Genomic DNA, 12422 nt, shown 5'->3' with positions numbered 1-12422 from the left:
GTGAGCTGGGCGTGGTGTCACATTCCATGCTTGTAATCCAGCTACCTGGGAGGCTATTGGTAGGAGGATTGCGGTCTGAGGCTGGTCCCAGGTAAAAATGTAAGATCCTACCTAAACAAAAAGTGCTGGTGGAGTGGCTCAAGTGGTAGAGCGCCTGCCTAGCAAGCCTGAACCCAGAGTTCAAACCCCAGTACCAAAGGATGGAAGGACTAAAGAGGGGCTTATGTAGAGTCCTGTGGGCGGCAGGTGTGACAGCCTGGGAAAGGGGTGTCGGGAGCAGGCAGACGATGGGGAGGAAGGAGCCTCTCCATCGCCATCCTTCTCAGTCTCAGTACAGTGTTTGCCATAGGCTCTGCCTCCCATGGGTGTCCTCATCTGTACTCTCTGGAATGTCCCAAGAAACACAACTTTCTGTCCAGGCAACTTGGAAACATGCTGGATTTGCCTTGTCTAATGTGGAATCTTGGCAGACAGTCAAGATTCTGCAGTCTGGGTGAATAAAATGTCCCTGTCCCCTGTGTCCCATGGGGTGCAGACAGGGTGGGTGTTAGCTTGTAGTGTGTTCAGAACTTGGTCAGTCATGAAGCCTTCCATTCACAGGACACCTTCCACGTGCTCCAGGAAGTCCATCCTCAGGGAGGGGATGTGTGTATCTGTGGGTTATATGTGTCGTGTCTTGATGTGCACGAGCTTGTGAGTATCTGCATAGATGTGTGTATCTAAGGATGCGGTGGGTGGGAGAGGCTGTCCATCACAATGGACGATGGTCCATCCACAGACTCCCCATCATGGGTGCCTGTAGATCCCATGTGTCAGCACCACGGACAGAGGCACACCATGGATCAGCCTCACCAAATGACAATCCCAACAGCTGTCACCTCTTATCACAGAATACAAAAGTGGCTGATACTTTTTTCTTTTGGAGACTGTGTGTGCAGCAGTTCCTGGTGGGGGCCAGGGAGAAGCTATTGGGGTATGGTAGGATTTCCCAGTGGCTCTTAGGCCATGGATACTGTGCCCCCAGGAATGTGAGCTACCTCCTGAGACATTTCTGTTGTCACAGCGCTTCTGGCTCAAGTGGCTACTCCCCACCTCGCCCCAGCAGAAAGCGAGGCAGCCCCAATGAAAGGTTACCTGCAGGGTAGGTGAGTCAAGTCTTCCTGCTGCGCTACCTGTGGAGATGTGGTGTTCTGCCCCCCCCTGCTGTGCACTCGGAGAACTGCATGAGCTTAAGAGTGTAGGCCTTGGATTCAGAACTGCCTATCCCAGGTGTGTGGCTCAAGTAACCTCTCTCTAGTGACTTTAGATCACACACACACTTCAACCACCTTCAGGATGTGGCTGGCCAGGTGGAGATAAGCAAGGGTCCCAAGGAGAGACTTGGAGTCCAAGAACCAGCCTGCCCCAGCCTCACCAGTGCTGTTATGCATCAGGTTAAGCCCAGGTTGCCTTGCATGGGAAACTTCCTGTCCTCCCTCTGCTCCTCCTCCCCATGGATAACTGTCTGTGTGAACAGTTGGGGCATGGATGGTCAGAGTGCAAATACCAGGTCTGTGGATGTTCTCTGGGGACCGTCCCTTTCAGAAGTCAGTCGGTCCTGGCTGCCAGGGGCAGGGCCCCTGGTCCTCAGGGTGGGGGAGATTCCCTGGTCACTATAACCTGCGTCAGGTAGCCCAGGCTTCTGGGTTCATCGGACCTCCACTTACTTTTCTTCAGAGAGTCAAGAAGGTAGATGGGAGTGCTGAAACCATGAATCCTCTGTGTCAGTCTCCTACTCAGGTAGTGGCAGTGTTGTCTTAAACCCATGCCAAGAGTGGTGTCACACACCTGTAATTCCACCTACACAGGATGTAGAGGTAGGAGGATCAGTCTGAGGTTAACCCAAGGCAAAATGCACAAGATCTTATCTGAAAAACTAAAAGCAAAAGGGCTCCGGGTATGGCTTGAGTGGTGGAGTGCCTGCCCAGCAAGTTCAACCCAAGTACCACAAAATAACCCCAAAACTTGTTCCTTAACCTTGACTTATCTGACCTTCCCTTTTCAGCCATAAGAAGTGGGTGTATTCATTGGTGGGTGGGTGGCAGTACTCAGGACAAGCCTCTGGACCCAGTAGTAGCCAATGTAGCCCACTCTCTCCACACACTCACCTCAAAGCCACATTGGTTCGATGTCCAACCATTTTGTAATGTGAGCTCACTCTCCTGGGATGTGGGTTTATTTTTGTGCAGTCCTGGGGATTGAACCCAGGACCCAGTGCTTGTTAGGCAAGTTCTCTACCACTTGAGGCACATCCCTAGCCCTTTGGTGTTCTATTTAAACAGGGTCTTTGCCCAGAGCTGATCTTGAACTTGAGATCCTTCTGCCTCCACCTCCTGAATAGCTGGGATTAAAGGTGTGAACCACCACCCTAGCAGAATATGTTTGGAAAGCACCCCTAATAAGAAACCATGGTGCTGAGGATAATGCTAATAGTGTCAGCACAAGCTGCAGGTCCGATCGCTACTTCTCCCACTCCTGCAAACTGCTCAGACACATTACAAGGGTTAGGGGGCTAGGCAGTCATCTAGGAACAAGCCTAGAACATTCCCAGGTTTGAAAAGTGATGCTTGAATTACACAGTATGGTTTGTGGCACTTGGGAGGTGGTTGTGTGGAAGAGGTGATGTCAAGAGCACAGACTTGCCTGTGCTTTTCTTTGGGAGTGGAGTGGGGAGTGGTACTGGTGATTGAACTAGGGCCTGACGCTTTCTAGACACTGTTCCTTGAGCCGTGTACCCAGACCTTTTATTTGAGATACTCTCATTATGTAGTCCAGGCTAGCCTTGAATACTCAATCCTCCTGCCTCAGCCTCCCAATAACTCCTGTAATGCCTGTGCTCAGGATTGCAGGTGTGTACCATCAAGTCAGGCTCTCTTGCTTGCTTTCTTCAGAAACCACTATACCTGTTGATCTTGTCTTTTATTGGCAGTACTGGGGTTTGAACTCTATCACTTGAGCCATTCAGCCAGCCCCAGACCTTTTATTTGTACTTTTTTCAGGTAGAGTGCTATTGCTAACATTGCCTGGACTGGCCTCAAACTCGAAATTCTCCAACCTCTGGCTCCCAAGCAACTGGGATTACAGTCCATTTTAAGCTTCTGTGCCTCAAGTTTTTTCATCTGTAAGTCAGAGGTGAAGACAGGACCTACATATGGGGCCTAAAGATTAAATGAGCTAATTTATACATGGTGCTTAGAGTCTGTCACAGGATAAGGACTATGTGTGTTAGCAGTTATCATTCATCATCATGGGTTAGAAGTCTTCTCTTATGTGTGCTGGGGACGGAACCCAGGGCCTTGCATCTGCTAGGCAAGTGCTCTATCATTGAGCCACACATCCCTAGGTTGAAGAAATCACTGTAAGAGATTATGTTGTTGAACACACAAGACCTTCCCATCATTGCAGTTTGGGTTTCAAAAGCCCAAGTATCAGAGAACTGGTCCCCAGAATGGTGCTACTGGGAGGTGGTAGAACCTTGAAGAGGTGGGGGTCTAATGGAAGGCAGTTAGGTCACTGGGGCGTTTCCTTGAAGGGGATTGAGGTGCTCTGGCCCATCCCTCTTGCCTTCCTGGTTCTCTACAAGGTGAGCAGGTTTTGCTCTGCCATAGGCTCCTGCGATGACCTACTGCCTCACCACAGGTCCAAGAGCAATGAGGCCAATTATGTACTGAAACCTCCCAATCTGAGGCAAACTAAACCTTCTTTGTAAGTTGATTAGTGTTGATCAGAGTTGGTTTAGTAATGGAAAGCTAACATACCCACACAGACTAATTGTTCTGGAAGCCTGGGAACAAGGAGCTACCCAAACGGACTTAAACCCATGCAATGGATCCAAGATAGCTTGTGAGCCAAGAAAAACTGCCTCACACTCAGCAAGTCAGGAAGGAATTCACTGAGGCACAAACCTGAGTGCTGATCAGCCTTGCCTTGATGTCAGCTGACCCGTTGAGCACTCAGTTCCTGAACTCCACACCTCCCCAAATCCTGACCTATGAGACCTGCTCATCTGCCCAGAGACCACAGAGGACCAGCTCTTCATGATCATAATCAATAAAGTCAGCCTTGTGGTTATAGTTCAGATACTGAGTTACACTCTCACCCTCTGACATTCAGATATGTGTGCTAAACCCACCAAATTTGGGAGTCACTTTGGAGGATGCAAGTTCTCTGTGCTTCTGCTCTTAGGTCACAGCCCCATGGGTCAAGATGACCAGTTGGTACTTTTGAATGCTCAGTGTTTATTTTATTCCCTGTGGATGCTCTAAGGTAGACAGACATTGCACAGATAGCCAGCCAGGTCCTAGGAGGGGACAGTCATGGCCTTCAACTGCAGTGTCAGTTTATGGGGTAAGAAGCTCGCTACCATTGCTGGCCGAGTGAGTGCCAGAGATTGCCGTCCACCTTGAGGCAGTGGCAGTGAGACCTGCCCCAGAGAATAGCTCTTAACCGTCCTCTTGACCAAAACCAGGTCTTCACGTCATGCCTTCAGTATTTCCACCAGTATCGGTCATCTTCGATGGGGGAATACCAGTGGCCATCAATCACCAGGTGGGGCTTGCAACGCTGAGCTTCCTCAAGCAGTTTCCTGACCTGTGCAGAGTACTGTGACTTCCACAGGCTGCAAGAGAGAGGGAGCCTGTCACACTGAAACCTTGCCTGGGATTCAAAGACAATCCCTATGTGTAAAGGAACTTTCCAGTGATCCTAGGATGGAAGTGTCACTGCTCAGCCACCTGTAAGTCCCTACTTTGTGCCAAATCTTATCCTAATGGAGGTGGACAGAGCAAAGTCCCAGCTCCACACCCTCACCCCAGCATCGGGGAAGAGACTCCCATTTGAATAAATGCAGAGTGCACAGCCATCCTGTCATGGGGAAACTGGCTCCTGGAAGGTCAGTGAAATCAAGTCTGACTCTCGCACCCCATCAACTGTTCCATCCACCTTGTCACAGGCCATGTTATCCCCTTGGTCATCAGTACAGATGAGTGCTTTCAACCCAACATTGGGCCTTAATGTATCCTTGTAACGGATATGTCAGGGTTCTTGCATATTTTATAGATAATAGAGGCACAGACTACAAAGCTTTCTTAAGGTCATAAAGATAGTGAGCCATTTCTTTTTGTTATTTTGTGATAGGTCTGGCCATGTAGTCCAGTCTGGCCTGGAACTCATGGTCCTCCTGTCTCTGCCTTCCAAGTGCTGGGATTATAGATATGTGCCACCATACCTGGCATGTATGTCAAAAGTTTAGAAGTCTGACTCCAGGGCACTCCCTGATCAAGAGCCAGTTTTCTGTTATCCTGGAACCTTGTCTGTTACCACCACTTCCTTCTTTCACTAAACATGTCTGCTGGCCTGGGGCTGTGCCCTTCACTTTCTCAGCTGGGAAAGCTCTGGCCTCAGGCCTTTGCCTTAGAGGGTGCGAATCAAACATCCATTCCTGTGAGAATGACCTCAGTGACCCCTACAATCTAAGTCAACCCATGTAATCTAAATGAACCCCACACCCACTCCATTTCCTTCTTAGCACTTATTGTCTGAATAAATCCACAATGTTAGGGTTTTTTTTTTTTATGGTACTTGCATTTGAACTCAGGTCTGACACCTTGAGCCATTCCACCAGCCCTTTTTTGTGGTTTGTATTTTTCCTAGATAGGGTCTCCTGAGTTATTAGCCTGGGTTGGCTTTGAACTGCAATCCTCCTGATCTCTGCCTCCTGACTAGCTAGGATTACAGGTGTGAGCCACCAGCACCTGGCTGTTTAGCTTTTTGAGCATAAATGTATGTCATCTCTCTATCCTCCCCACCCGCCCAGGCATCTTAACTCCATCTCCCACGTCCCCCAGTGCCGGTGAACAGCGTAGTGCTGGGCACACAGCTGCTCCCATCATTCAGATACCGTCACTGTCATCAGGTTATGATCTCAGTGTCCCCACGGGGCTTGCCTGCAAGGGGAGCAGGCTGGTCTTTCCGGGGACAGTCACAGGGACTCACCCGATTACCCGGAGGCTACATGCGGGGTGTGCGAAGGCCGAGCACAGCTTTGTCACTCCTGCGGGGCTGAAGCTGTTCTGCAGCAGGTTCAGGCTGCTCAAGTGCTGGTTGCAGAGGAGGACGGACCACAATGTCGTGCAGCACTCGGATGTCAGCCCACAGGCCTCCAACCTGAAGGTGCCCAAGACACGACGGAGGTTAGTAACCAAGACACACAAAGGTCAACGTCAGCGAGGGCACCTTCGCCAGCCATGCAATGAGAGTGGGGGGCTCCACCCCCAGACTTTGTGCTTTGGAAGCTCTGGGGAAGGGCCCCTGATGTTTCCATTTCTAAAGGGGTCTCAGGGAAGGCTAGGGCTTTAGTGCTCACTCTGGGAGCTGCTGGGTGACTGAAATTAAGTGGAATAAATAAGAGGGAGACTGAACTTGACCAAAGTATGTCATACGCATGCGTGAAAATATCACAGTGAAAGCCCTCTGAAGGGTAAAGACAGAACACCTGGAACAAGGCAACAGGACAAGGAGTGCACATGAAGACCTGTTGAGAAAGTGACATTGACCCTAAAACTCAAAAGAAGAGGTAGGTAAGGGAGCCGATCCACTGTCCCCCCCCCCCTCCCCTCTCTGGTCGCCATTATGTGAGCTTCTCTGCTCCACCAGGCCCTCCTCACCATGATGGACTGAAACATTGAGCCAAAATAATTCCTCTCCTTAGAAAAATGGCACAGAGACAGTGGTAAGAGGCTGGATTTAGGATTTTATCCTAAGATCAATGGTATGGCAAAGAATATCATCAAGAGTAATAAGGGACTGGGCTCAGTGCCTGTAATCCAAGCTACCAAGGAGGCAGACACACAGGGAGGCTGGCCCAGGGGAAAAAGTTAGCAAGACCCCATCTGTACTGGGTGTCTGTGGCTCATATCTATAATCCTAACTACTCGGGAGGCTGAGATCAGGAGGACTGAGGTTTGAGGCAAGCCCAAATAGTTCACAAGACCTCATCTCCAAAATAACCAGAGCAAATGGACTGGAGGTGTGGCTCAAGTGGTAGGGCACCCTGCTTTGCAAATGGGAAGCCCAGAGTTCAAACCCCAGTCCTAGCAAAAAAAAAAAAAAAAAAAAAAAAAAGACCCATGTCATCAAATCCAGCATGATGGCACATACCTGCAATGCCAGCTACACAGGAGGCATAGGCAGAAGAATTGCAGTCCCAGGTCAAGCCTGGGCTTTACCCTATGTAAAAAATATCCTAAACCAAAAAGGACTGGGTGCATGGCCCCGAGTTCAACCCACAGTGCACCAGAAAGATGTGTAATAATGATACCTTATCAGTGCTCTGGCATTTATGAAGACACATGTTGAGGTGATCAGGGGCCGAGTGCCAAAACCTGTAACTGGCTGGTGCTCAGTAAATTCACTACGCACCACGTTCTATATGTGGAGTCCTCATCTCACTCAACCATACAAGCCACACCAAAGTCTCAACCATCTCCACACTCCCACCACACTGCACCCAGCACACCCAGGTGGTTCAGTGAGGATTTGAGGGTCTCCCACCCCCAGACCCAATTCCCATGCATCTGCTATCCCCCACCCCATTCATAGGAGCTGAGGTGGGAAGTGACACCCCGATCTTGGACTCCATTGAAGTGCCATTCTGTCCAACTTGACAGAGTCACGAAAATCAGAGCATCTTCCTGGTTCAAGTGACTTCACACCACCAGGGTCCTCTTGCTTTCCAAAGAGGGATCCCAGGAAGTTACCCAAGTCTCCTCAGAGTGCTGTCCCTTTGCTTCAGTCCCTCGCATAGTGCAACAACTCCACTGTCCCCCAGGACGTTGTCAGAAAGGTCCAGGCTCCTGAGGTGTTTGTTTCTTGTGATGACACAGGCCAGGTTCTTGCAGGAAGCCGAGGAGAGGTGACAGCTCATCAGTCTGCAGGACACATTGAGACAGTAAACCCATGACCTTGAGGGGAAGGGCTACAGTGAGGTACAACTCTCAGAGGCACTAGTAGGGATTGCCTTCTACCCATTTCTGGGACCCATGTAGACAGTGTGGTATCATTGGCTTGGGAGATGGATGGCAGTGGAGGTAGCTCTTAAAAAATCAGATACACCAGATCTTGGTTCTCAGCTGTGAAAGGCACTTTTCCATGGGGAGGGGCAGAGGAGCAGAGAAAGCCTGAAAGAGACACTTGTAGAGCCTGGAGAGGGAGAGAAAAGGTGAAAGAAGCTATCAAAACGTGACCCTGCTACACCAGTCCTGAGCATACATCTAAAGGAACTTAAGTCACCATACAATAGAGACAACTGCATGTCTGTGTTTGTAGCATCACTATCCACAATGGCCAAGCTGTGGAATCAGCCAAGGTGTCCAACAAATGAAGAAAATGCAATGGAATATTATTCAGCCATAAAGAAGAATGAAATTATGTCGTTTGTAGGAAACTCGATGGAACTGGATGTTGAGTGAGATAAGCCAAACTCAGAAAAATAAATATCACATTTTCACTCATATGTGGAATTATTATTACTAGTAACAGATGGTTCTAATAGAGGGATTGCTTGAGGGGGTGATCAGGGGAGGGGGAAATGAGAGGGAGGTAGGGGGTGAAGATAACCCAAGTATATTATGTATGAAAATATCATTAATTGTTAAAAACGAGGGGGAAGAGGGAGAGAGGGGGGTTAAGAGTTATACAGATGGGGTTAATTTCCAAGTATATTACATGAATGTATGGAAATATCACAGTGAAGCCCCTTTGTTCCATTAATTGAAGATAATAATTAAAATAAGCAGCAACTGAAGTGCTAATAGGGTCTGAGATCCCAGAGTTGGGGAGGCCTTGTGCCTCTGTTCCCAGACAGAGCAGGTGGATGGGGCAGATGGGCCCTGCAGTAAGGGCTGGATGGTTTGAGCAGAAATGACTTAAACCACCTCAGAGTGCCACACAGGCTGGGCACCTGAAATGTGAAACTCTGAGCACTGACATGACACTACCACAAATGGAAAACCCAAAACCTGACCTCCCATAACAGGTCACAGTCAAAACATAGGTGCATAGGAAATTTTGTACAGGCACCAGTGGCTCATGCCTGTAATCCTATCTACTTGGGAGGCTGAGATCAGGAGGATCGAGGATCAAAACCAGCTTGGGCAAAATAACCAGAGCAAAATGAACTGGAAGCATGGCTCAAGTGGTAGAGTGCCTGTTTTGCAAACATGAAGCCTGAGTCCAAACCCCACATAGTAAGAATGCATTAGAAGAATTCTGGAAAATGCAAAAAAAAAACCCCAAAAAAACCAACAACAACAACAACAACAACAACAAACCACCGACTACAAGGATCCCTTGTTTGCAAGGCATTGAATGCACGTATGAATGTATGAGGTCAGGTATGGTGGCTCAAGTCTATAATCCCAGCTATCAGGAGGCAGAAATTGGGAGGATCAAGATCCAAGGCCAACCCAGACAAGAAGCAAGATCGATCCCATCCCAACAAATAAGCTGGGCATGGTGTCAAATGTCTGGAATCCCAGCTACATGGGAAGCATAGGTTAGGAAGATCGAGGTGCAAGGCCAGCCCTCGGCAAAACCACGAGACCCTATCAGAAAAATAAAGCAAAAAGGAACTAAGGGATGAGGTTCAAGTGGCAGAGCACCTGCAAGGCTCTGAGTTCCAACCCCAGCACTATCAAAATTATAAAATACGAAAAATGCACTTATGCATGTAGGGAAAAAGAGCGGCAGGAGACGTTCACCGGACTACAATGGAGCTGACTGTGGGGTTGTGAGACTGAAGACTTTTTTCCAATTTCTGCAATGTTTAATGATGGGATAGTCCTATTAAATAGGCTGTGAGGAATTCCTCTGTCCCGGCACCCACACTGTGGTGACAACATGCCAGTGTCCCTAGAGTGACCCCCCTTCCCCCAGACAGAGAAGCAGCTGGCCCCAGGCAGGGTTTTTAGTCCCCCTGCTGACCTTTCCTGCCTTCCAGGACCCAGTATGATGGAGAGGTACTCACTCCAGGTCCTGGAGGCGACATGTGGGGTCCCTCATGGCCTCGCACAGGAGCTTTATCCCGTTGTCCTCCAAGGGGTTCCTGCTTAGGCTGAGGTGTGTCAGCCGCCTATTGCTCATCAGCATGAACGCAAGAAACCCACAGGCTGTGGTGTCCACGCCACATTCATTCAGCCTGTGGGACACAAGGAGCAGAGGAGGGTCACACTTGCCCCACAGTGTGACCCGGGGGAGCATCTGCTTCTCCATGGGAAGGGGCCATATTTGTACTTATGATGGCAGATGACCCGAGTGCTCAGCACAGAGAAGGACAGGAACACTTGCTGGATGGATGCTGGCCAGGACTGATATCCTCTCTAGAACTTTCTGTCAGGTGCCATGTGTTAGTTTCCCATGGCTGTTATCAACAAATAACGACAGATCAAGTGGCCTCAAACACAAGTCTGTTACCCTACAGTTCTGAGGTCAGGCGTCCATCATGGGTCTCACATTGAGGGGACAGCACAGACCCCAGGGAAGAGTCTGTTTTCTCAATTTTACAGATTTGAGAGGTTGCCCACAGGCCTTTGGACAAGGAGCCATGTCCAACATCAAAGCCAGAGAGATGGCTTCACACTGACCTCCACTGCTACCATGCCTCCTTCTGATTCTCTTGCCTCCTACTTTCCCTTATGAAGACTTGTGTTTACTTTGGGGGTCACCCAGGCAATTCACTCAGGAAAATCTCCCTACCTTGAGATCTGTACCCCAACCACACCTACAAAGCAAAGTCCCTTTTACCACGAGAGGCAGCACACTCATAGGGATAAAGACTTGGACTTTTTTTTTGTGGGAGGGGGGGACAACTATGATGAGCCTTGGAGCTCGTGGATATACAAAGTAAGGTACCCTTCTTTTATTTTTTGAGACAGGGTATCACCAGTAATCCAGGCTGGCCTCAGCCTCCTGAGTGCTGGGATTACAGGCCACCATGCTCAGCAAAGGTCATATTCTTTGACGTACTTTCTGACAATGAGTCTGCCATTAACACATGTCCATGTTTCATGTACATGAAGTTACTGACGGACCCCGCCAACCCTAGCCCTGACAGAGCAGGTAGACCATATTGAACATGAACAACAAGAGCTGGGTGTGGTGGTACATGTTTGTAACTCCAGAACCTGGGAGGCTGAAGCAGCAGGATCTTGAGTTGGAGGCCTGCCTGGGTTATATAGCAAGTTCAAGACCAGCTGGGGCTACATCACCAGACTCTGTCTCAAACAAGCAAATAAAACACAAGTAGCAAAATCTTAAGACCAAAGATCAATGGTGGAAGGGTAACTTGGCCATTTTAAAAATATTTGTACAGGTAAGTTGTTATATGACAGCTAGAGGAAACTGTTCTCACCACTGTCCATGTGTGTGCTGCTCCTAGGAGTCGAGCAACACCATGTGGCTGTGGTGTGAGCCCTGTGTCATTGTCACCATCTCAAATCTCCTTATTAGCTCTCCCAACACAGTCAAGCTCTTTTGAAACAGGCACCATGTACATCTGTTGTTTTGCAGTGCTGGTGACAGAACCCATGGCCACATGTATGCAAGGCAAGCGCTCTACCACTGACACCCCCAATCCTCGTCCTCCATCTCTGAATCTCATAACTCAGTGTTTGTATTAAATACAGTGGAGCCTTATCGGTCATGGATTCTGTTTTTGTAAATTCTCCCACTTGCTAAAATTCTTTACCCTCCCAAACTAATCCTGCTAGTGGCTCACCAACCTTCTCAGATGTGTACATGTGTACTGGAAACATTGGTGTCTCCAGTCCCACACATTCCTGACAGAGGTGGAACTTGTTTCAGCTGTCATCCTGAACAACTCACCTTTTGGAGGTGTATTTCTTGTACCCTCTGTTGATGACTTACTTGCGTAAATGATCCTCCAAGCATAATGGCAAAGTTCTGTCTAAGCATGAGGAGGTGGTAACCTCCCTGTATCAGGTAATCAGGCCTTGATAACAGTGCTGTTAGCCATAAGTTCATCTTTAAAGGATCAGTGGCACATGTTAAATAAAGCATCATTAAACGGAAAACACAAAGTAAGGCTATGTGTTGACTCGTTGATGAGGTCATTAGAGAGTCCTGGGAACCTGAGCCTGCATGGCCAGAAAAGACATCTCAGCCTCAGCTACTCCTACATTTTGAGGGGACATTATGGGACATACTGAGAGTTGACCAAGAGAGTGGTTTCCCACTGTGAGAAAGCAAAGGAGAGGTGGGATCTCCCTAAGGATTGTGGAAATACTTCAACAAACAGGGCCAGAGTTTGGCACAATTGGCTTTCCTTATCTGTGGGGTCACATTATAGGATCAAAACTACGACAATT

General features: G+C 48.7%; 1 protein-coding gene across 1 annotated transcript in view; it reads right to left on the bottom strand.

The window, feature by feature from the left end:
* Window positions 1-4269: 4269 nt before the first annotated feature.
* Nlrp5 (NLR family pyrin domain containing 5) overlaps window positions 4270-12422 on the bottom strand; it is a 38988-nt gene continuing 30835 nt past the window's right edge. Inside the window, exons 10-13 of the mRNA XM_020187397.2 lie at window positions 10064-10234; window positions 7797-7967; window positions 6034-6204; window positions 4270-4657 (exon numbers count right to left, since the gene is read on the bottom strand). Coding sequence (XP_020042986.2) covers window positions 4525-4657; window positions 6034-6204; window positions 7797-7967; window positions 10064-10234 — 646 coding nt within the window. The 3' untranslated portion in view covers window positions 4270-4524. The remainder of the gene's footprint in view (window positions 4658-6033; window positions 6205-7796; window positions 7968-10063; window positions 10235-12422) is intronic.

Source organism: Castor canadensis, chromosome 16 (genome assembly GCF_047511655.1).
Source record: "Castor canadensis chromosome 16, mCasCan1.hap1v2, whole genome shotgun sequence".
NCBI classification, from domain to species: domain Eukaryota; kingdom Metazoa; phylum Chordata; class Mammalia; order Rodentia; family Castoridae; genus Castor; species Castor canadensis.
Note: the sequence above shows the minus strand (reverse complement) of the source record. Positions and strands in the feature narration are given on the sequence as shown.